We start from the raw sequence: 22,001 nt of genomic DNA on the forward strand, positions 1-22,001 counted from the left end.
TTGTTTCAGTGAAAGCTGAGAAAGGGAAATTTAGATTCAATTGTAGTATATTGATGTCCGTTAAAATGCTGCCACAATGTAGAAGTTACTCAATAATTTAAATGTGTGCCATCTACATGAAAGAAAATAACTAATCATTACAACCATCATTATAAAATAATGTTATATTTTGATTATTCTGCAAAAAATCATAGGTTGATGTATTGTTAACTTTCTTCTGCTTTGACTTCAGTAAAATTGTATTTTTTCAAACCTCCTTTTGTCACCATAGCTGTTCCTTCTTTGAGGACTCTTATTTTTCTCACTGTTCTTATCCACCAACAAAAAAGGTGTTCTCTAAGATACTGTTTGCACCTCTCATTCCCTCTCTATTCTTTTTCTATGTATGTATAAAAATGTGGACAAGAGTATAAATAGGTCAAAATTCTTTTCAAGGTTAGCGGAACAAGGTTGGGACTCCACCTGGGAGGGGGGAAGCAAACATTGTTTAAAAATGAACAGTGATGTAAAAAATATACGAAAAAAATTTTAAAAGGCATGTAAAATGTTTAGGATGGGGCTGCCACTGTCACATAGTGAGGCCTCCCTGACTTCAATCGGCAGCTACTCTTGATGGCAATGCTTCCTGTGTCTTGCTATTGTTGTTTTTGCTATTATTATGCTGTTTAGCTAGAACTTCTCTGTCACTTGATCGCATTAATTATGATTATTTTTGTTATAGCTACAATGTCTAAGTACCTTCTATACACTGTGTGTATGGGTATATATAAATTGCTGTTATCATTATATAAATTCCATATTAATATTGTTATAATTAAATACATGAATCAAAGCTATAAAGCAGGTATTGTCTTTCTCACTGAGACTCTAAAACACATTAATATGTAACACTATGTAACAAAAAGAAACACTGCAGGTATAGTTATGTTTAGGGAACTAAAGGTCATGTAACTACTGTTTGTATCTGTGTGGGTCTATCTAATCACAAGCGCCCTTAAAAATGTAGAGTTTATTCTTGCTGGCATGAGAGAGAAGTTACAGAAAGAGAAGGAGTTGTGCCACTGCTGGTTCTGAAATGTAGGGTTTTCCATATGTGCCCATAGAAGCCTTTAGGAACTGAGTTTGTGAAAACCCAGAACACGTCAGCCTTACAATATGGAAATGGAATTTGGCTACAACCTGCTTGAGCTTGGAAGTGGATTTATGCCTAAAGCATCTAGTAAGAAACTTAATCCAGCTGACATCTTGAATTAAACCTCAAGAAACTCAAGGAACAGAACAAGCTAAACTGCACTATGGTTTAGCTTAATACACTATAGTGTATCAGATACCTATATCCAGGTAGCTAATCTAGTGACAGTTAAAAAAAATTAAATTTGAGTTGCTTTAAGCTTTTAAATAAGTAGCAATTTGTTAGGACAGGAATTATAAATTGGCAAATGTTACTATATTTTTTATTAATTGCTGATTAGTATTTTTGTATCCAGAAAAGCATATGAAGTAAGCAGACTTACTTCATGTAATAAAATGATCTTCAATACTCTGAGTTGAATATTTTTGACTTTGAAATTTGACTGTTATGAAGTCAGGAACAGAATAGTGATCATCAATGTTTTAAGGCTTAGAGATACTAAAAGGCCATGTAAATTATATATTCCCTCTTTTCAAGAAGTTAAAACTTACTAAATTTCAATGTTTTATTTATATGGGACCTTTTAAGATAGATTTTGAGAATGCTTCAAAAAGTTGTTATGATAGAAGATTAATTTAACACAGTTAATCACAAAGTCAGTAATAGATATTGAGCACTATCATGCACAAAATTAGAATAAGTTTTGAATAATTTTTGTTATGCATTATGAAGAAGTCATATAACATTCTTTCAACACAAAAGTAAATTAATTTACTTTAGAATTTGTGAAGCAATAGGTATGAACGATGCTAAGAACCTGGAGACCAGAAAAGCTCATAGTTCAATATATGTCTTAGATCTTAGTTCTCTCTATAGACTTGTATCATTATACTAGAAAACTAATTTCACAAATAGTGAATTATTAAGCTTCAAAAATTATTTTCAAACTATTATCAAAAACTGTATTCAAAGGTGAATTTCAAGGGATTTTTCTATTCAATAATTTGAATAGCATTACTGATGCAATAGAACAATATTTTTTAAATCTAATTCACATATGAATAGAGTTCCTCTTTGAGTAACAGCATTTGTATCCTTTGTCTTGTATATTCTAGTAGAAGTGATACATGAATTAAAGATACTCTTTGAAACATAGTCTTTAAATTTTACTGAACATATCACATCATATCCTAGGTAATGATCTAATAATAATGATAATTAATACTATGGGGTTTAAACAAGTGAAACTCAAATATACATGATGCCTTTATAAAAAATGCTTAGATAAGAGTGACAATAATCACTGTCCCATAACATACTCTTTGGAATACAGTCAGCCTCCTTTTATTTAGTGACCAAATACATTTACTGTTTTAATCATATAAAAGTAGCATTAAAGGTATTGTGTGGTTATATTTTCAAGAAAATTTGAAGGAAGAACTCAGAAAATATGTTATTTCCCTAAAAAATACTAAAGATCAACCAAAATAGTCTTCATTGTATGTATAGAATAGCACACTAAATATTTGTATAAATACACAAACTTAAGGTCTTTCAAACATGGTATGACTTTAATCTATCATCGTGAATTGACTTTCATCACAAATTACAATTCTATTCTTGAATGTTGTGCGAAGAAGGAGAAAGGCATCTACAAAAATGCCATATCCAACAGTTTATTTGCTGGGGAGAAGTAAGTGCACTAATATTAGAGACACAATAGGAATCTCTTTTTAATCTGTCCTTTATACTTTTCAATCACTGCTCATCAGATGTTCGAGAAACTTGATGGAATGCCTGCTCTGTAGAGACATTTATTTCTCAAAGACTTCTTTATTATATTGTAATACTGTATTAGCTAAGTAATACACTTATAAATATTTATAAATGACAATAATAACATGATATATTCAAGTAGAGTTTCACAAGAATATATTAGTCTTATTGAAAATTCTGATTATAGTATGTTTCAAATGGTATAGTGTGCTGGATAAGATTTTAAATCTGAGACCTAGAATATCTGGAAGGAGAAGAGGATTTTGCTTCCCCATTAGCAACATAAAATGATAAAACTGAAGGATCTCTTGATATTGCAGAAATTATTTTTTCTCATTTCTCTGAGGAGATTTTCCTTGAAAGAAAATCCAAGACATAAAACTGAGACACACTGTCAGGTCTCATTCATTTCTTCACAAAATAAATGTGCATTTGAGAGAAGACATAACACAAATGATCCCCTACTGCACATTACACTGAATACTAGCCATGAAAAGGTTAAGAAGGAATGGCATAGTTCATACAAGAAATATGTAGCTTGCACATCATTCTTGTCCTCCCCAAAATATTTATCCCCTCTACAAAAAACGTATGAACAATAAAAATCTAAGCATTAAGATATTTATAGCATTTTTTTTAAACAAGGACTGCAAAAATTTCTTCTTTATTTATTTTTCATCTCCATAATTTGACAAGTGCTGCATTTTTCATTGCCTAATACGAATCCCTGAAGCTGCTTAATGAAACATGTCCACCGTCATTTATCATTATTGTCTAATGGTTTTCAGAATTTCCAAAGTCCTATCTAAAGAAACTAAAATTAATGTTGTCATACAGGCTAGGAGAAATTTATCAACTATTTAAAAATTGGTCAAAATACATTTCACAATATTTTATCAGGTATTGTTATTACTTTTTTCAAGAATTAAATGAAATATTTGTTTATATTAAAATTGTGTTTATATCTGAAGAACAGACTGTTTTACTCATGTTTACACAGTTTATTGTTCACAACTTTTAAAATAATTTTTCATGGTACTCCAAATTAGAACATGACTGAACTTGAACAAAAATGAACTTCTTAAATTTCTAATTAAAAATTCAGTCACTTAGAAGGGGTAATTACCAAAGTTGTAGTACAACAAAATATTTAAAATTTAGCATTCCATGAGAGGTAAAGAAGTCAGTGCACTTTTGTCTCAATAAATAAAAAAAAAATATATGGGTTTTGTATATTCATTTCCATCTGCCAGTGTGAGACTTTCTTTTTTTTTTTTTCAAAGATTCTTTTAAAATTCAAATGTAGTCTACTTGACTCTGAAATGCCCTTTGATGTAAATATTGAAAAGTGAAAATTGACCAGTCAGGTGGTTAAGTCTTCAGACAGTGGCAGTTGATCTTCCAGTTCTTACATTCTAAAAAAGGAAATTGCTGTCTTATCAAAATGTTCCTCCTAGCCTTTCCAGGAGGTGCTTTTCTCTGGTGGGGGCTAGTTTTGTATATTATTTACTGTATTTTTCCTATTTAAATAATTGTTAGCTGTAAGATATAACATATTTTTTTTGTCTCCAATTATTTAAAAATAATAGTGTATATTTTTCACATCCTCAGAGACTACATTTAGAAATGAAGCTTAGAAACAGTCTGGGTGAAGACAGGAAAGGGATTTTTATCTCAATGATAAAAATAAAATGTATAATTAGCACTTTAAGATGCAGCATCACCATCTCAATAATCAGTTAGCCAAGTCTAGTCTTAGCCTGGCTGCGGCAGTCAGTATTACATCTGTATGATATGGTAATCTAAATTTGCACAGATGTCCTAAATGTTATGTCAATATTTGAATTGCTATTATGGCTATGAATCAATATTACTTCGTAAACATACGTGTTTCAAGTGACTTGAATCATGGCACTGTGGTTAAATACATAAACTCTGGAGTTTAACTGCCTGATTTTATAACCCAGCTCCAGTATTCACTGATTGTATCTCTTGTGGAGACATACTCAACACCCTACTGCCATCATTTATCCATCTATGAAAAAGAGATAATAGTTATGTAGAATATGGTTGCATTAATGTTTAGCTTCTGATCCTGTAACATGGGAAACATTCAATTGCAATTGACATACACACACACACACAAATTAGGTCTGCTTCTCATTTTTTTTTTGATTCGGACAAGTTGTATATTGTACTAAAATATAGACTTGTGAACAAGGTGTCAAGTGGAGGATGGAAATAGTAAAATAATTTTAGTCACATGTATTTTACCTTTCCATGCATAATGTAATATCTTCAAATTGAATTAATATAACTAAATATCTAACCCAAAATGTTTGTAAGTATAATATCAATACTGATCGTTCATATATATCGCTGTGTTATGTATTCTGTTTACATTATATGGAGGTGCTAACCTTTGGAAGGGTTCATTAGTTCTGTGAGATAAATTGTGGAGAGCTCTTCATGTAAAGTTAATCATCCCCCCAAAGCACCAATTAGGTTTTGACATAGTCATATCAAATTATAGCACAAAGGTATGGAAAGATCACATGACTAATTTACATTTTATTAACTGGTATATATGTTAGGTTTTTAACCTAGACAACAGTCTTTTGGTAATTGAGGTCAGTTATTTAGTAATATATGGTCTCTATAGTCAATCTAATCTTAGTTGCCTTTCAAACATTCGTATTTTACCATAATGATTTAATAATTCTTCATAATCTCATTCAGGTTTCTGGTTTTGTCTAATCCTAAATCTCTTCTCACACTTACATTTTCCACTTTCCTTCCGTTTTACATGGTTTAGAAGTTCAAATATTTTCCTTTATAAAACCAGTTTATTAAAATAAAATGCTTTTGCAGTTGGCATGCCAGAGCATACTGAAAATTAGGTTAGACTAATCTCTGAGATACTTAAGCATTGTCTTTTTTAGATTTACAAATGATCCCCATCATTGATTCTATTTTTGCAAATAAAAACCAGTACTTGAATATTTACAGGATTCAGTGAAAGAGGTTGCTAAAATGCAGATAACTGGGCCATATAACTTGAGTTTCTGACTCAATTTATATTGCTTGTGGTTGAGAATTTGCATTTGACTTCATTATTAAAATGCTTTCATTCTATGTTCCCCCCATAAATGTTAAGTCAGTTTTAAAAATTTTATTTTGAACTTTTACAAAATTCTAACTAGCTATGTATTTGTAGCAGATAAGCATGCATGCACCTTTTTTTTTTTTTTTGGTGGGACCCTCGCCGGTGGCCAGGGATCGAACTGGCGCTTCAGAGGCTGTGGGCAGCCTCGCAACCCAGTGCTCAACCACTGCGCCACCAGGGGATGCCCTCAGTATGCATATGCATGCACTTTTGATTATTTCTTCTCCATTCTTTTGGATATATTTCTATAATTCACCAACTAAAAAGGTTTGTAAGTTGGTTACAAGGCTTTAATGTTGATCACTATCAAATGGTATAGAGCATCATAGACTCTTAGCCAAATTACATGAAATTCAAATTCCAGCTCTACCATTTCTTAAATCTATCATTCTGATTAATTTACTTAACTTTTGTGTATCAGTTTCCTGATCTAAAATAAATAAGTGATAGTAGAGTATATCCCACAAGATAGCATTAATATCATATATATTAATAGATGTAAGGCAATTAGAAATATATACAATGAGTTTAGCTTTTACCTTACTGTTCTAGCATTATATTTTATAGAATGTAAAAAGTTTTGTTTGGAGAGTTTATTAACTGAAAGATATGGTGGACATGACTATCAAGGATCAAAATGAAATTCAAATATCAACATGACTAGCTCTGCTTTTACATTTTATTTCAATTATAATATTAATTGTGCCTTTATAATAAAAATATTTTCAATAGAAAAACCTTCATAAATACTGCATTAATGAAGTGACAAATATACTTTACTATCTATGAGGAAAGTAATTGTTTATTCTAGAATGTGTTATATTCATAAAATATTTGAAATTCTTTAATAAACAAGTTGTTTATAAAACAACACACATAATATACCTTTTGTTTTAAAATCCATCTTTCTAATAGTGTTCCATGTACTTTATAATTGAAATATAGTCATCAGAACAGATCACATAAATATTCACACCAATTCCTAATTTTGCAGAGGGTTTGTCATTTCCAAGCAAGAATAATTAATAGTACCAGTGTGATTGTTAGCATTTTACCTGATTAAAACCAAATTAACATAAGCAAACTATTCCAGGAAAATTAAGTGTTGTAGTGAATACCATTAAGTAGTGCCCAAATGTTACAATGCCCAATTTATAATGATTTTATTATAACTATGTCTATATTATTATAGACATTTAAACAATTTGAGTAAACATAATGCTTACTATGCAACTTCAACATGCTTTTTGTACCATGAGCCTGCTGAATAGACTATTCAGTATGGACTATTACCTAAAGAAATACAGCAGCCAGTGAGCAGTCAGCTCTCAGAAATTTTAAAATATCTAAAGTAACTATGCTAGAAGTAAAATAATGTGGTAATGAAAAGCAGGAGGGCCTTACATGTTTCTGCTTGGACTTAATATAGAATGGAGCAGTGAGCATTCAAAAGTTTAAAGCAGAAATGTTACCTGAAAATATTAATTTTAATATAGCTTCAACAATAATATGGAAAATGTATTGAAGTTGGTAATATTGAAAAAAAAGTTAAAATTTAGGCAGTGAGAAAATCAGTGTTATAATCAGATGAATATTAAGAGTCCTGATTGAACTTACCTGGTAATAAAATATAGATGATGTGTATAGTGGGAGAGTAAAAAAATGTAAAATTTTTATACTGATATTTTACTTAGTTCATGCCATTTCTTAGATACAAGACTTAGTTCAAGAGCCTATGGAGGATACAAAAATGAATCACAAATGATCCTCACCACTAGTTTATCAAGTCCAAAAGTGAGGGGAAAAGTCATGGCTTAAAAAAAGGCAAAATGAGGAAGGGTAAGGCGGAGGGAGGAAGTGGGAGGATGATACAAGAAAAGAAACCAGGTCTTTTTGTTTCTGGGCCCAAAAGACTGGGGAGACGACTCATGTTGCCCGTAAGTTGTCCATTAAATTGAATAAGACTTGAAATGTAATCATTGATAAAAGCCTCCTTTCCTTGGCTCCATTCCTTTACCTTAGATATACGATTACTACAACACACACAAACCATAACAAGCACTGAATGCCCCAGGCAGTTTTCTTTGGCATCATCCAGACCAATGACAGTAAAGAAACAAGGTGATTATGGCCTAGATTAAACACCCGAGCTAATATGGACTCTTAGATTTTCCACCTAACAATGTAATTTTGATCTACTTTATTTAAACTCAGAAACAGTGAGTCACTACCTTGACTGCACAGATGTATCACTTGAATGCTTTGAAAAATACTGATGATGGGCCTCCCTGGTGGCGCAGCAGTTGAGCGCAGGGTTACGAAGCTGCCCGCACGCAGCCTCTGCAATGCCAGTTCGATCCCCGGCCGCTCCCCGGCCACCGGAGGAGGGTCCCACATGGCGCGCAGACCTCTCCTGCCGCCCGCTGCTCCCCTCAGCAGTGTACTTTGGTCCTTCTGCCTGCTCTGCTCCCCTCTCTGGCTTCGGTGAATTTTCTCACCCTCCCACGCTTCTGACTGTACCCAGTGCATGTATAAACAAAACAAATAAATAAATAAACAAAACATGACTCTATTAAAAAAAAAAAAGAAAAATACTGATGATTAGGCCCTATCAGTGATCAATTAAATCAGAATCTCTGAGAATTAGGCCCAGGCTTCTCTCCGTTTAATGTTACTCCAGTGACTCCATAATATGAACACGTTAGAAAATATTGCTTCTGAGAGTCTTAATCTTCCCACTCATTATTCCTTAAAAACAACTTCAAGTTGTACCAATGATACTCTTTGGAGTTTGAACTTCCAATTCACCTGACTTTCCTAACCATCCTCCGTAGGTGAAAAATAGATCTTCTATGCTCAATCATTAATATTAAGTCTATTTTACACCAATTATATTTACAAATATGCTTTCACAACCCTTTTTAAGACTAAGAGATAATTTCAGAAAAGTAAAAGGTCTGGCCTACTTTTTTATGACAGTGAATAAAAATCATACTTTCCTGGGATCTATGAATTATCAACCCACCTTCATTTTCACATTATCCTTTGATTGTACATTAAAATATTTTTCTTGCCTTATTTAAATGTATTTGTATAACCTATGTGAAATAATCTTTTTTTTTTATTTATGCATCTAAGAACTAGGATATAGGTCAGAGGTGTGAGTGGGGAGGTCAGAGTATTCACCAGAGACATAGTGGAAAGCAGAACAGGCGGATCCACTGAAATACACTGCTGAGGGGAACAGCGGGTGAGACAGTAGAGGTCTTCTGCACCATGTGGGTATCTCCCTGGTCAGGGACCGAACTCATGCTGCAGTGGCTGCATATAGCTTCATAGTGATGAGACTTAACCAGTTGTGCCACCAGGGAGGCCCTGAAAGAATCTTTTAATTCAAGGAAATACAAAATATACTACTTTTGAATTCATTGCTGATTATGTCTATCTCTACATCATTAACTTTCATTTCTAAAAAATCTATACTTAAAATCAGGGAAACCAGCAAAACCTAAAAAAGTAGGAATAATGTTAATGAGTTTTATACTGTTATGTATGTTATACCATTATGCTATAGGTCAGTGATCAGACAGCTGTGATCTACAGGCCACATTTGTAAATGAAGTTTTATTGTAACATAGTCATGATGATTTGTTCATGAATCGTCTACTGCTGAGTTTGCCCTGTAATAGCCGAATAGAGTAATGTTGACTGAGATGGTAGAGATCAGAAAGCCTAAAAAATTTACTCTCTGGTCCTTTATAGAAAAAGTTTGCCAAAACCACCTCTTGATTGATTTTTGCAATCTATTATGATTTATGATAGCTTAAGATTACTACTTTCTTTAAATTTATCTTTATCATTTCCATGTAATAAACAAAGGAAGAAAAACAATTTGTGAAACAAGGCTGTTCCTTAGCATGAACTACCTTTTTTCTTTCTCCTTTGTTTCTGCCCCCCTCTTTCCCCCTCCCCCTTCATTTCTCATTTCCTTTCTATGATACCATTTTTCTGTCTTCTTTGGACCATATAAAATGCTATACGTCTTTGGAATTCTAAAATGCTTGACATCTTTCTACAATTAAGTGGTATTTTGCTCTGTGATTCCCTGAGAACTAGTCTGGGAAAGATCATTTAAGGATGATTTGAAGAGTCATTAAAATAAGATAGAAATTCTGATCACGACTCACATATCATTCCATTTAATCTCTAAAATGGAAAAATTCCCAAAACAAGGACCTGTGCTAGGACCCAGTCCTGAGTCAAATGTTGAATTTCAGCCAAAATCTTGTCTGTTCATTAGGGTGCAATGATCACGTAATGACCGAAATCAGTCAATAGCATCAAATATACTGTCCCCCAAAATTAGTAGAAATGTGTTCCATGACTAAGAATAATGTGAAAAATTAAAAGAGAACCTTCTTAAGTAGGAATGATATTGACTAAATTAATGACCCCATTTCTTTTTAATGTGTTTTTGGTTTTCTAGTCTGTCACATTTTTTTCCTAATGAAATAATCAAAAAGTAATCTTTTTAAATACCTTAGCATGATTTTAAATATTATTGACTAATCTCTTTAGTTATGAAACACTATGATAAAATAATGCATATGATGGTGTAACTATAGGTACTATCTCATGTAAATTTTTTTAAAATTCATAACAGAAAGTTTCCTCAAATTAAAAGTAGAAAAATGATGTCCAGGACAAAACTACAAAGTTACCATAAAGTTATACGCTGCATGGACGCATGAGTAAGGTGGTAGGTGGGGTCGAAATCCAGTCTGAACCTCACTTGTGAAGTCAGTCACCCTGGAGTCCGTTTGTATTCACCATTTTTATAACTTGAGATTTTTCCAGTGAAAGGAGAGGACCTTTCTTAATTGATAAGAAGGTAACACAAAGTCTGAAGCACCCTGTTAGAAGTGCATAGCTATTTAAACATTCTTCTAAATCCAAGCAATCAAAATTTCACTTTCAGGAAATAATATATGATCTCAGTATTTTGTTTACTATATGATCTTGTAAAAACTATTTTATTTCATAATACCATAATAGAGAAGCAATTTTGGTTCTCTCTGGTGGCCTAGGGCTTAAGCCTCAGCACAATCACAACTATGGCCTGAATTTGATCCCAGGACAGGGAGCTAACCCTCATATGGCACAGGAGACCTCTCCTGTCTTGCTCACTGTTCCCCTTAGCAGAGTATTTCAGTGGATCTGCCTGGTCTACTCACTATTGTGTCTTTGGTGAATCCTCTCTCCTCCCCTGCATCTCTGGCTTATACCCCAGTTCTTCACAAAAAAAAAAAAAAAAAAGTTAAAAAAACAATTTTATTTCTCCTGGAAAGGAGGTAGCAATGATTAAATCCAATAAAATGATTACCTTAAGATGTATGTACTAAACCACACCCACCACCAAAGTTCTAGTACTACTTACTATTAGCAAATTAACCCCCTGTGTCTGTTCTTTCCCACATCCTTTTCTGCCTCTTGTGGTAACCACCATTTAGATTTCCATGACTAAAATTTGTTCTTGGGTTTTGTGATTTCATTTTCTTTGTGTCCTTATTTTTTTCCTTATAGTGTATGTGCATTATATGCTGTATTTTTTATTCAGCTTGCTAAGTTATATTCAAACTCACCTTCAGATCAAATTCATATTCATTAAAGTATATCCATTATGTGTTGATACATAATCAAATGTCTGAAGCAATCAAAAGCACTTTGAGTCTATATTAGCCCTTTTTATAATCATCTAAAAAGAAAGAATAATATATCTGGGGTGTTGAAGAATACATTTTTAAATGAGAACATGATATATCCAGTCCAGATATATACAGAATACACATTAAATATTTAACAAATATAGAAATATTTAATGCATTGTTTTTTAGGAAATAACGTACATTATATTCAGTTCAAAGAAATCAAAGAGTCACCTATTTCAATGAAATAAAGAATTGTGGAAATAACTTAGACATAGTCATAAACCTGACTTTCCACAAAATGGTAGGAAGAAATCAATTGCACCTCTTCCAGTCTGGATTAATTTCTTGTCCATAGACAAGAATTATTTTTCATTACTATCTGTTATCTATAATTTAAAGAGTAATAAAATACCTCAAAGATAATGAAGGGCTAAAGTCTCATAACCCATAAAAGGATGTTATAAATAATTTTCTGTTGGTGTCATCTAATCATTCATTTGATTATTCCAAACGTATTTACAGAGTTATATTAGACAACAGTATGTGGTATGAACAATATTTAATTTGCAAAAGAGATTATCTTTAAACATCAATTATATAAGCTACTGTTAACTTTTAATTGTGGAGCCAAGAAGAAATGTGTTTAATTGAAAACAAAACAGTACCAAAGCATAATATATTGTGCATTAATACATACGCAAATACATAAAACTATAGGCATATGCATATCGATGTATGTTACCTCCAAAGAACAGTGTTTTTTGTTTCCAGTGTTTGTAACTAAGTGTATGTAAAGAACCACAGCTTGACTTTCCTCATTCCTCAGAAACCAGATGTCAGGCATTATTTTAAAATGTTTGCTAAGTAATTCTGCAATTCACTTGTGAAAACAAATGGCTTTAAAGAAGGGATTTATAATCATTTTCATTTGAAAATATACATGAAAAGGACAACTACTTAAGCAATTATCTTCTGCTATTTATTCCTAAAGTGAAAATTAGGATTTTTTACAACTTCCTATTGACTTTAGAAATTTCACACATTTTAATGAAATTTTTTCTTATGTAAACATATTCAAAACTCACATGCTTTTGGTTGAGCAATTTTAATTGAGTAAAGTCAAATTAATAGGGAAGCAACTTTTCATTGTAGAAAGTCATCTTGAACTTATTTTTAATAATGAAAATGCAAACACTTTTTCTGAACTTAAAAGGAAAAGCAAAGAAATATATCTCTACATGTACTACTATTATTCATGTTAATATAACTACAGATTTTATTTTGTGTATACACAACCCACACTGACACACGTCCTTACATATGGTGAAAATAAGAAGGTCTGTTGCATTTCAAAGAAAATTTTTGTTTTTCAGAGAAAAGCAACATCTCCTTTAGCTCATAATTCCACTTAAGTTAAGCCATTATTCAGTGTTTTATCCCTTTTCAAAAAATAAACTAAAGCACATGCAATTGTGTGATTAGACCGTCTTCAGTTCTTCCAATTAATCAATGCTTTAGCAGTTTCTTTTTTTTTAATTTTGTTTTTATATTCCCCATACAATTGCAACCCCCTTATTTTAACCCCTCACCCTCCTTTCCCCACCCCCCCATAGTGTGTCTCTGGTTCATAATTGTTTGTTGATTTTAATTTTTTCTTTCTTATAGTTATTCTTTTTTCTGGTCCCTTATTTAGGTTTTCTAGATTCCTGCTATGAGTGATACCATCCGGTATTTTTCTTTTTCTTTCTGGCTTATTTCGCTGAGCATGATCCCTTCCAGCTCCATCCATGTTGCTGCAAATTGCATGTGTTTATCTTTTTTGAATGCTGAGTAATATTCCATTGTGTATATGTACCACATCTTCTTGATCCAGTCATCTATTTTTGGGCATTTGGGTTGTTTCCAAAGCTTAGCTATAGTAAACAGTGCTGCTATAAACATAGGGGTTCAGGTGCTCTTTGTAATTAATGTTTCTGTGTCCTTTGGGTAAATACCTAGGAGTGGAATTGCTGGATCATATGGAAACTCTATCTTTAGTAGGTTGAGGAATCTCCACACAGCTTTGTGCTTTCCATACTGGTAAGACCAGTTTGCACTCCCACCAGCAATGCAGGAGAGTTCGTTTTTCTCCATATCCTTGCCAACATTTGTTGTTTCTAGTTTTTTTTTTAAAATGTGCCATTCTCACTGGTGTGAGATGGTATCTCATTGTAGTTTTGATTTGCATTTCCCTAATTGCAAGTGATGTTGAACATTTTTTCATATGCCTGTTGGCCATTCATATTTCCTCTTTGGAGAAGTTTCTTTTTAGCTCTTCTGCCCATTTTTTGACTGGATTATTTTCTTTGTTTTTGTTGAGTCTCGTCAGCTCTTTGTAGATTTTTGTGATCAGTCCTTTATCATTAGTGTTGTGTGCAAAAACTTTCTCCCAGTTGGTGGGGTTTCTCTTTGTTTTGGTTATTGTCTCTTTTGCTGTGCAGAAGCTCTTTAATTTGATGTAGCCCCAGCTGTTAATCTTTGCCTTCACTATCACTGCTTTGGGTGATGTGTCTGTAAAGATGTCTTTGAGGTGCATGTCATGTAGTGTTTCGCCTATCTTTCCTTCTATATATTTTATGGTTTCAGGATAAGATTTAGCAGTTTCTTTTAAGTAACTTGTATCAAACAGACCTTAAAAATGTTCAAGCTCTTGTTTGACCAGGGTCTTCTTCAGTTCACTTGACAAATATCTTCATTCATCAGTCATAGATTTAACTGTCTTACATTTATCAATGACTCACAAGTCCAACTAATCATACCCTTCCTTTCTTCTGAGCTATAGAACATCTAATATTATAGAACTATGTTTCATGTGCCCTCATTGAGGCATCAATCAAGATATCCCACAAGTGCCTCAAACTTATTTAACAACTGTTTTATCATTTCCTGTCTATTTGCTCACTGTCTCTTGATTCGGTTTTTGCCAATGGCAATCTATGTACATCTAATGTAAAAAAATTCCAGTATTTTTTTCCCATTGTTTCCTATGTGTATTCATCATGAAGTTTACTTTCCACATTTTCTGTTTTCTAAACATTTAAGTTCAAGGTCACAATATGCTGTTGTCACAGTAATGTCACCTGGAGCTTATATTTCTTTTACTTGGGAAAATTTACTAAATCTACATATTCATATATTTCAAAACTCAGTTCTGAAGATGAGAGAAGTAGAGAATAGAGGGTAAAAGAGATATTGTCTGTGTTTAAAGATTTATTTATTTATGCATACAAGAGCTGGGGTACAGGCCAGAGGTGTGAGGGTAAGAAGATTCACCAGAGAAAGAGTGGGTAACAGGACAGGCAGATTGACCAAAGTACACTGCTGAAGGGAGCAGCAGGTGAGACAGGAGAGGTCTTCTGTGCCATGTGGGTTGCTCCCTGGCCAGCCAGGGATCAAACTCGCTCTGCAGAGGTTGTGGATAGCTTCATAGGTTGCATCTTAACACCTTGCACCACCAGGGAGGCCCTGTCTGTGTTTAAAAGTCATTCTATTCTTTCTAGTTCTGTGGCTTTGAACAAGCTTTTCAATCTTTATGTGCCTCAGTTCATCATCTGTAAAATGGTGATAATTGTATTGTACTTCTTTTTGAATTGACTGAATGGTTAAATGACTCCATGTAAGTCAAGTCGCTGACATATTAAGCCTGCATTACATGTAATATAGTATTAACAACAGAACTACCTATTTATTACTATGAGAAAGACATGGGGCTTTTTACTAAATGCATAAATTCTATAAAGTTTTACATATTTTTATAACTGTTATTGTGCATTCCAATACAATATGAATACCTTAAATGCAAAACTTTTATTACATTTTTTTCCTTTAAATTGCCAGCAACCACCCCAATACCTTGACAAGAATTTAAAATTTGATGAATGAAAACATTAATAAACTACGCAAATCACAATATTTCATTAGATCTCAGACTATAACAACCCAGACTACATCTTCTTCCCTCAGATGCCCAATATTGGTTCAAAGCTTTTCAGCATTTAAATCCTAATTGCTATGTTAATGACATTCTGATATCCTTATTGCTAAGGTCCTGGGTCAGCTCTCCTAAACTCCACCTATTCCCCAGCAGTGAATGAATTTTAAAGGGACACAGATCCAAGGTCAAATACAGAAATCTCAGGCAGGGCTATTGGAACAGTTTCCCCATTCTTGCATCACACATTTCTCTCTCTTACTCATAGACCCACACACCCACAAACACATATTTGAAGGCTCCTTTTGTGCTGCTTTCACAGACACCAAAATTGCTACCTATCCCTCTGGATTTGATTACTTCTTTCTTTTGTCAGTGATTTCTTTGCTATTATGATAGCATATTCTTCTTATTCTTTACTGAGAGCAGAATAATGCCAAATTGACTTAATCTCAGCACAAAGTTTACATTTTATTGTAAAAAAGAAGTCTTGGCAGGATTACTAAACACTAAAATTGCGGAACAACAGGAGTCTGTTCACTGTCTGAAAAATAAGCTGGTCTCTTCTCTCTCCAAAAGAGATTGTTGTCCATCTTGTCTTAAAAAGAGAATTGTCTTCATATATTTCCTTTCAACCTTATTCTCAGAGATATATTTTCAAATCTTTAGAAATCTTCCTTTAATATCATAGATTTTTGTCCAAGCTAATTTTCAAAATTAACCACATTATAAAGTACGTTTTATTTCGAAACAAAAAGTCTTGAAAAAAATTTTACCATATATAATGTGCCTACTTTTCATTTACAGATTGTTACACAATGCATTTTTGTAATATATTTTATATTACATTTGCTATTAGTATGTAATAGTACTTTACACCTCAAATGTGTATCACCACACCATCCCCACAATCAAAGATCCCATATACTCCATGGATTCTAAATGATTTTGGAGCCAAATATACATGTGTTTAATTGCAAAGTCCAGCACAGTCTAGCCATTTGCTTTGGAAAAAGTCATTTCCTCTCTCTGGATCTCATTTTCAAAATCTGTGAAACTATCAATGTATAATGTGTGGTAAGGATTAAATCTGACATAATGTGTGCAAATATGTCAGCCAGTTGGAACTCTCTTATTTTCCTATGTCCCTCATAGAATCAATGGTGTTTGCATAGAAAAAATAGTAGATATATTTTATTAGCTATAATACAAACAAAAATTGTCTATCCCACCATGAAACTGGCCCAATTAATTTTCCATGAACAAATTGTAAAATACACAGAACAGAAATATTAAAACTCTGTACGATGTATATTATCTGTAAGGTAACAATATCTATGCATCAATAAAATAAACTAAATGATTCCTTTTCGATAATAATGCTTTGGAAATAACTTAGTTCTTTTGTTACAGGAGATAACTGCAAGGCCATTGAATACAGCAAGATGAAAAGTATGCTTTTAGATTTACAAAATCAAAAATATATTACACAAGAAAATGAAAATCCTAACGGTGATGACTTATCTCGGAAGAAGTTGTTGGTGGATCAAATGTTTAAATATTTTGATGCTGACAATAATGGACTTATAGATATTAATGAACTAACTCAGGTAGGTATGAATAATGCTTAAATTTACAGACTTATTTAAATATAGCATATACAAAATATTTATTTGTATGAATTTTTCTATATTAATATACATATATATTTAATTCATGTCTTTAAGATTGTGGGCATACAACTTTTCTAAAAGTAAAATTTGACTGTTCTATCAGTAGTTTTAATTTCAATTAACTTTGATAAAATTATTTCAAGTATCATTTACATGTCAAAAATACACATACTTTTGAAAGCCTTTTATATAATTTGAATAGCAAAGAAATTACCAATTTTGTATCATAATTTATATGATCTCTCCAGACATATTCTGGACCCTATTAATGCTTAATTAACTATCAGTCAATAAAAGTATATTTATCCAGTATTCAAGGGCATCATTGACTAACAGTTGGCAATATCACATAATATTAAAAATGATTTAATTTGGTCTTGAATTACTGACATATTTCTGTACTTTTCAATAGCCATATTATTAAATTGCATGTCTTTAAAAAAGTTTCATCCAAATGGTAGTAGTAAACTTTGTTGTTATTAAAGAGAATTTTATAATAAACAAAAGATATTTATGAGGTCACTTTAAAGAAAAAAATGTTTTTTGAGTATTACTAAGACAGACTGGTTTAAAGAAACATACCCACATTTAAGAATCTAAATTAGTTATGAGTGGTACTGCAAAGGTGAAATAAGGCAATAGAAGTTTTCAAAAAAGTTACATAAGTTTTAAGGAATAATGGAAAAAAGTCAATCTAGGGTGACTAAGGAAATGGTAATAGCACTAAGAATTTTGCTGACTTCTTGATAATCTTTATTGTGTATCTTGAGGTGGATTTTGCTGCTGTGTAGAACATTTAATATAGTTTTCTAAAAAAATGAAATAGGCTATTTCCATAACATCATACCACTCATATTTTCTGGTTAATTTCATGGCTTATTAAAAAAATCTGACATTGTAGAATGTTAATTTGATTATGCAAGTATTTCTGAGGTTTGAAATAGTGTAACTTATTTTAAAGACTTCATACCAAAATGAACCTGTGGGCAAATTAGCTCTAGTTCTTGTCATTTCATTTAATTAAAAGTGTGTATCATTTTCATTATCTTCTATAGTCACCCTACATTTATTGAGTACTTACTAAGTTCCAGACACTGAGATTTAAGGAATTGAACTCTGGAGGGTTTAGAGTAAATTAGAATATCTTTTAATTATATCAATTTGCTGTATCATTAATGATTTATTTTTCAAGAATGAAACAGTGTAATTTGACATTTTACTTTAAGAAAGAACAAGTAGTTCATCAAAAATGAATTTTGTGTTGTCATTTTATTTATGAGTAGCTAACATTGGGTTATGTTTTTAATTTTTTACTATCATTTATTATTTTCAATAATATTTTTTTCACTTCTTTAGCATACCGGCATGCCTCTGCCTGTAGTCATTGGTTAGCTACAAAACCATGATCTGCCCAAATTTAGTTATTATAATCAAAGCCACATTCAAATCCAAAAAGAGCAATTATAATCATTAGAAAATAACAGTGTAGCCTTAACTTATACATATTTCAAGTTTCTGCTAAGTTCAAGTTTGATTAGTTGCTTAAGGTTGCCAATGAAAAAATACAAGCTGGATGACTTGTAAACAACCTCTCTCATTTCTGGATACTCAACTGTGAAATGAAGGTGTTGTAAGGTCCATGCCTCCCTGAAACCTCCAGGGAAGAATCTTTCCTTTCTTCTTGCAGCTTAAAGTACCTCCAGGCATTCTTTGTCATTCTCCATCTTCATGGACCCAACTGGAGGCATCACTCCATCTTGATCTCTAGCTCCACGGTCAGATAGTGTTCTTCCTGTGTGTCTATCTTCACCTTACCTTCTTAAAGGGACAGCAGCCATATTGTACTAAAAGTCTATCCTATTCCAGCATGACCTAATCTTGTTATTTAACTACATCTTCAATAAGTAAAAAGTTCATATTCTGAGGTATTGGCAGTTAGGACTTTAAAATATCATTTGGGAGGGCACAATTCAACTCATAATAAAGTTCATATCCTCTAAAGTTTAGTTTTGTTTACTCAATTATGTTTGATTTGGATTCATTTTCTCTCTGAGAAGTCCTCTTTCCAATGCATCTGCAAAATACCATGTGACAGAAGAAAAAATTGTCTTCAGAATCCGTTTGTATCTTGGCTAGCCATAAGGTACATGCAAATAAGGATCTGGGAAGGTAATGTTTAGTGACTTTCTTTAACACACATCCAATACCATATAAGTTACTACTTCAGTGGTATCTAGTGGCAATGTTAGTATCTCATCCATCAGCAGTCAACTATGAAAAAAATCAGATTATGAGAGTCACCCTGAAATACATGTAATAACTGTAATTATAGTACAAATAATGATCTTTGAGTTTTATGCTTCATAGATTATAGGTACTTTTTAAGTACTTCTGTGTCAAGTATTATAACCAATAATGCATACCATTTTATTCATAAACTTGAAAAATATAATAAGTTAATTTTAAATTGAAAATAATTTAACTTAGAGTAAAAAAGAGAAGAATCTTAATGGTGTCTGTAAATAATTTATGAGCTATTATTAGCAGAAATATAATATCTAAGTCTAAAATAATGACAGTGACAAGTAAAAATTAAATAATATAATTTGACTTTGAGGTTTTATAAATGCAGCATTAAAGTTGTCTGCAGACATTCTATTCATACTCCACATTGGGAATATATATTCTGTAGTTTTTCTTGCAGAATTTTAAGTAAATTAGAAGGTGGAAGCCTGTCTAATTGAATGAAAATAATAATAATAATAACAATAATAATATTATAATAAGCAGTACATAAAGGGGGGTAGGAACTTTAATACCACCATTAACACCTTATCATGCAAGAAATACTTGCTAAAATGAACTGACTAGTTACAGCAATAGATCTCATTTGATCCATCACTTTATCACTCTAGGTTTACATGAACATCTATAACTGCACATTTATCTTTCCCTTTGTGGCTGATTTTTGTATGTTGGAAATAGCCAACAATGAAAGGCAAATTTGTAGCAAAGTGAAATTTTGAACTTTCAAAAGTAGACTATGGTAGAGGATTCTTGGTGCTTTTGGTGGTTGTTGTGATGTGGTACACACATATGAAAAGGTGTGTACCTCTAAGTCATATTGAGTTTTGTAAAACAACCCTACTTCAATATATAATAACACAGTAAAAATAGTATTTTTTTAAGTCAATAAAATGATGTTAGACTGCAAGGATATTTGTCATTTCCCATTGGTATAGAAGTGTTAAATTAATTAACCGTAGTTTAATAACTATGAAGAGAAATTAGCAAATATTTGATGGGATGTGTATTTCAAAATCAAGAGAATGTTTTATGAGGCTAAAGAGTGAGTGAACCTTAACTGATAAGTCCTATGACATTTTTCAAAAGTCATCTTTATTAGCATATCATAATAGTTAAGAACTTTAATTACAGAACCTGGATCTGACTCACCTCTCTAGTTCTTATTACCCATGTACCACTTGGCAAATTACTTAAACTTTCTGTGTGACAATTTCCCTTTTATGTATTGGGAATGACAGTTGTGCCTAGTACACACATGTAATGTCATAGTTATTATTTATAATAGGTAAGCTTCTTAGAAAGATGACTAGTACATAGAAAACACAATGTAATTGTTAGCCATCCATATATGTTCAAATCTAACTTTGCTGTGGATGCCCTGGATGATGATGGAAATAAAGAAGGTCACATGTGCTTTAGGTAATGGATAAATAATTGATCAGTGTTTCCATCACTTTCAGCCACTCTTCTAGGTGGTTTGTTCACCTGGATGTGGAAGTCACTGGGAATATTGAAAAGCTGACCAAAATGCTGTGCATCAGGAGTTTTATCTTTTCAAGAATTATGGGGCCAGAATCATGTAGCTGAATATTCTGAGATTCAGAGTAGGTTCTATCTGTCTGTCTGTCTGTCTTTCTATCACCTATCTATGTATTATCTGCTTCTGTTTATTTTTCTAGTGAAGATTGACTTGGGAAAAAGAACTAATCCAGAAGTATCAATAGGGATGATTGAGTTTTTATCTTCTTCTTGTTCTGAGATGGAATGGATCTGAGAGATAATTTAACCTCCAGTTGTTTTCTTAATAGTGGCCAGAATTTTCTCAAGTCAATGTGATGAAGAACAAGATGTGATTGGTTTGAGTTGGACAGGAATATAAATTGAGTCAGATTGGACAATAGGGAGATTTGGGCTTCACAGGGTCATAGAAGTTCATCAGGGTATGATGCACCAAGGAGTTTGTCCAAATTGCTCCTTAGAGGAGAATGAACAATTGCTTGTGTATGGTAGTCATATTTATTTGATCCTGAGGGAACACAAAGCTGACTTCTCTTGGCATTGTGGCAGCTCTGAGTTTGTTAGCAGTGAACTTGTGTTCTTGGAGAGAATTGATGCTAACATCTGGATAATCTGCTCCTTAGAACACTCTACATTTGATAAAAATAATCAACCATAACATTTAAATAAGTAGAGTCGTTCCCTAGTGATTCTGAGTTTAAATAATCAGCTGTATTGAATATATTGATTTAGCTTTTTCTTCACTAAGATC

General features: G+C 32.4%; 1 protein-coding gene across 3 annotated transcripts in view; it reads left to right on the forward strand.

The window, feature by feature from the left end:
- Nucleotides 1-22,001, forward strand: part of FSTL5 (follistatin like 5) — a gene marked incomplete at both ends in the record, with an annotated part of 468,907 nt that overhangs the window by 203,375 nt on the left and 243,531 nt on the right. For all 3 annotated transcript variants that reach the window (XM_084246222.1, XM_084246223.1, XM_084246224.1), the window contains one exon: nucleotides 17,166-17,362. In XM_084246222.1, coding sequence (XP_084102348.1) covers nucleotides 17,166-17,362 — 197 coding nt within the window. The remainder of the gene's footprint in view (nucleotides 1-17,165; nucleotides 17,363-22,001) is intronic.

Source organism: Talpa europaea (assembly GCF_964194135.1).
Source record: "Talpa europaea genome assembly, chromosome: 10".
Classification (NCBI taxonomy): domain Eukaryota; kingdom Metazoa; phylum Chordata; class Mammalia; order Eulipotyphla; family Talpidae; genus Talpa; species Talpa europaea.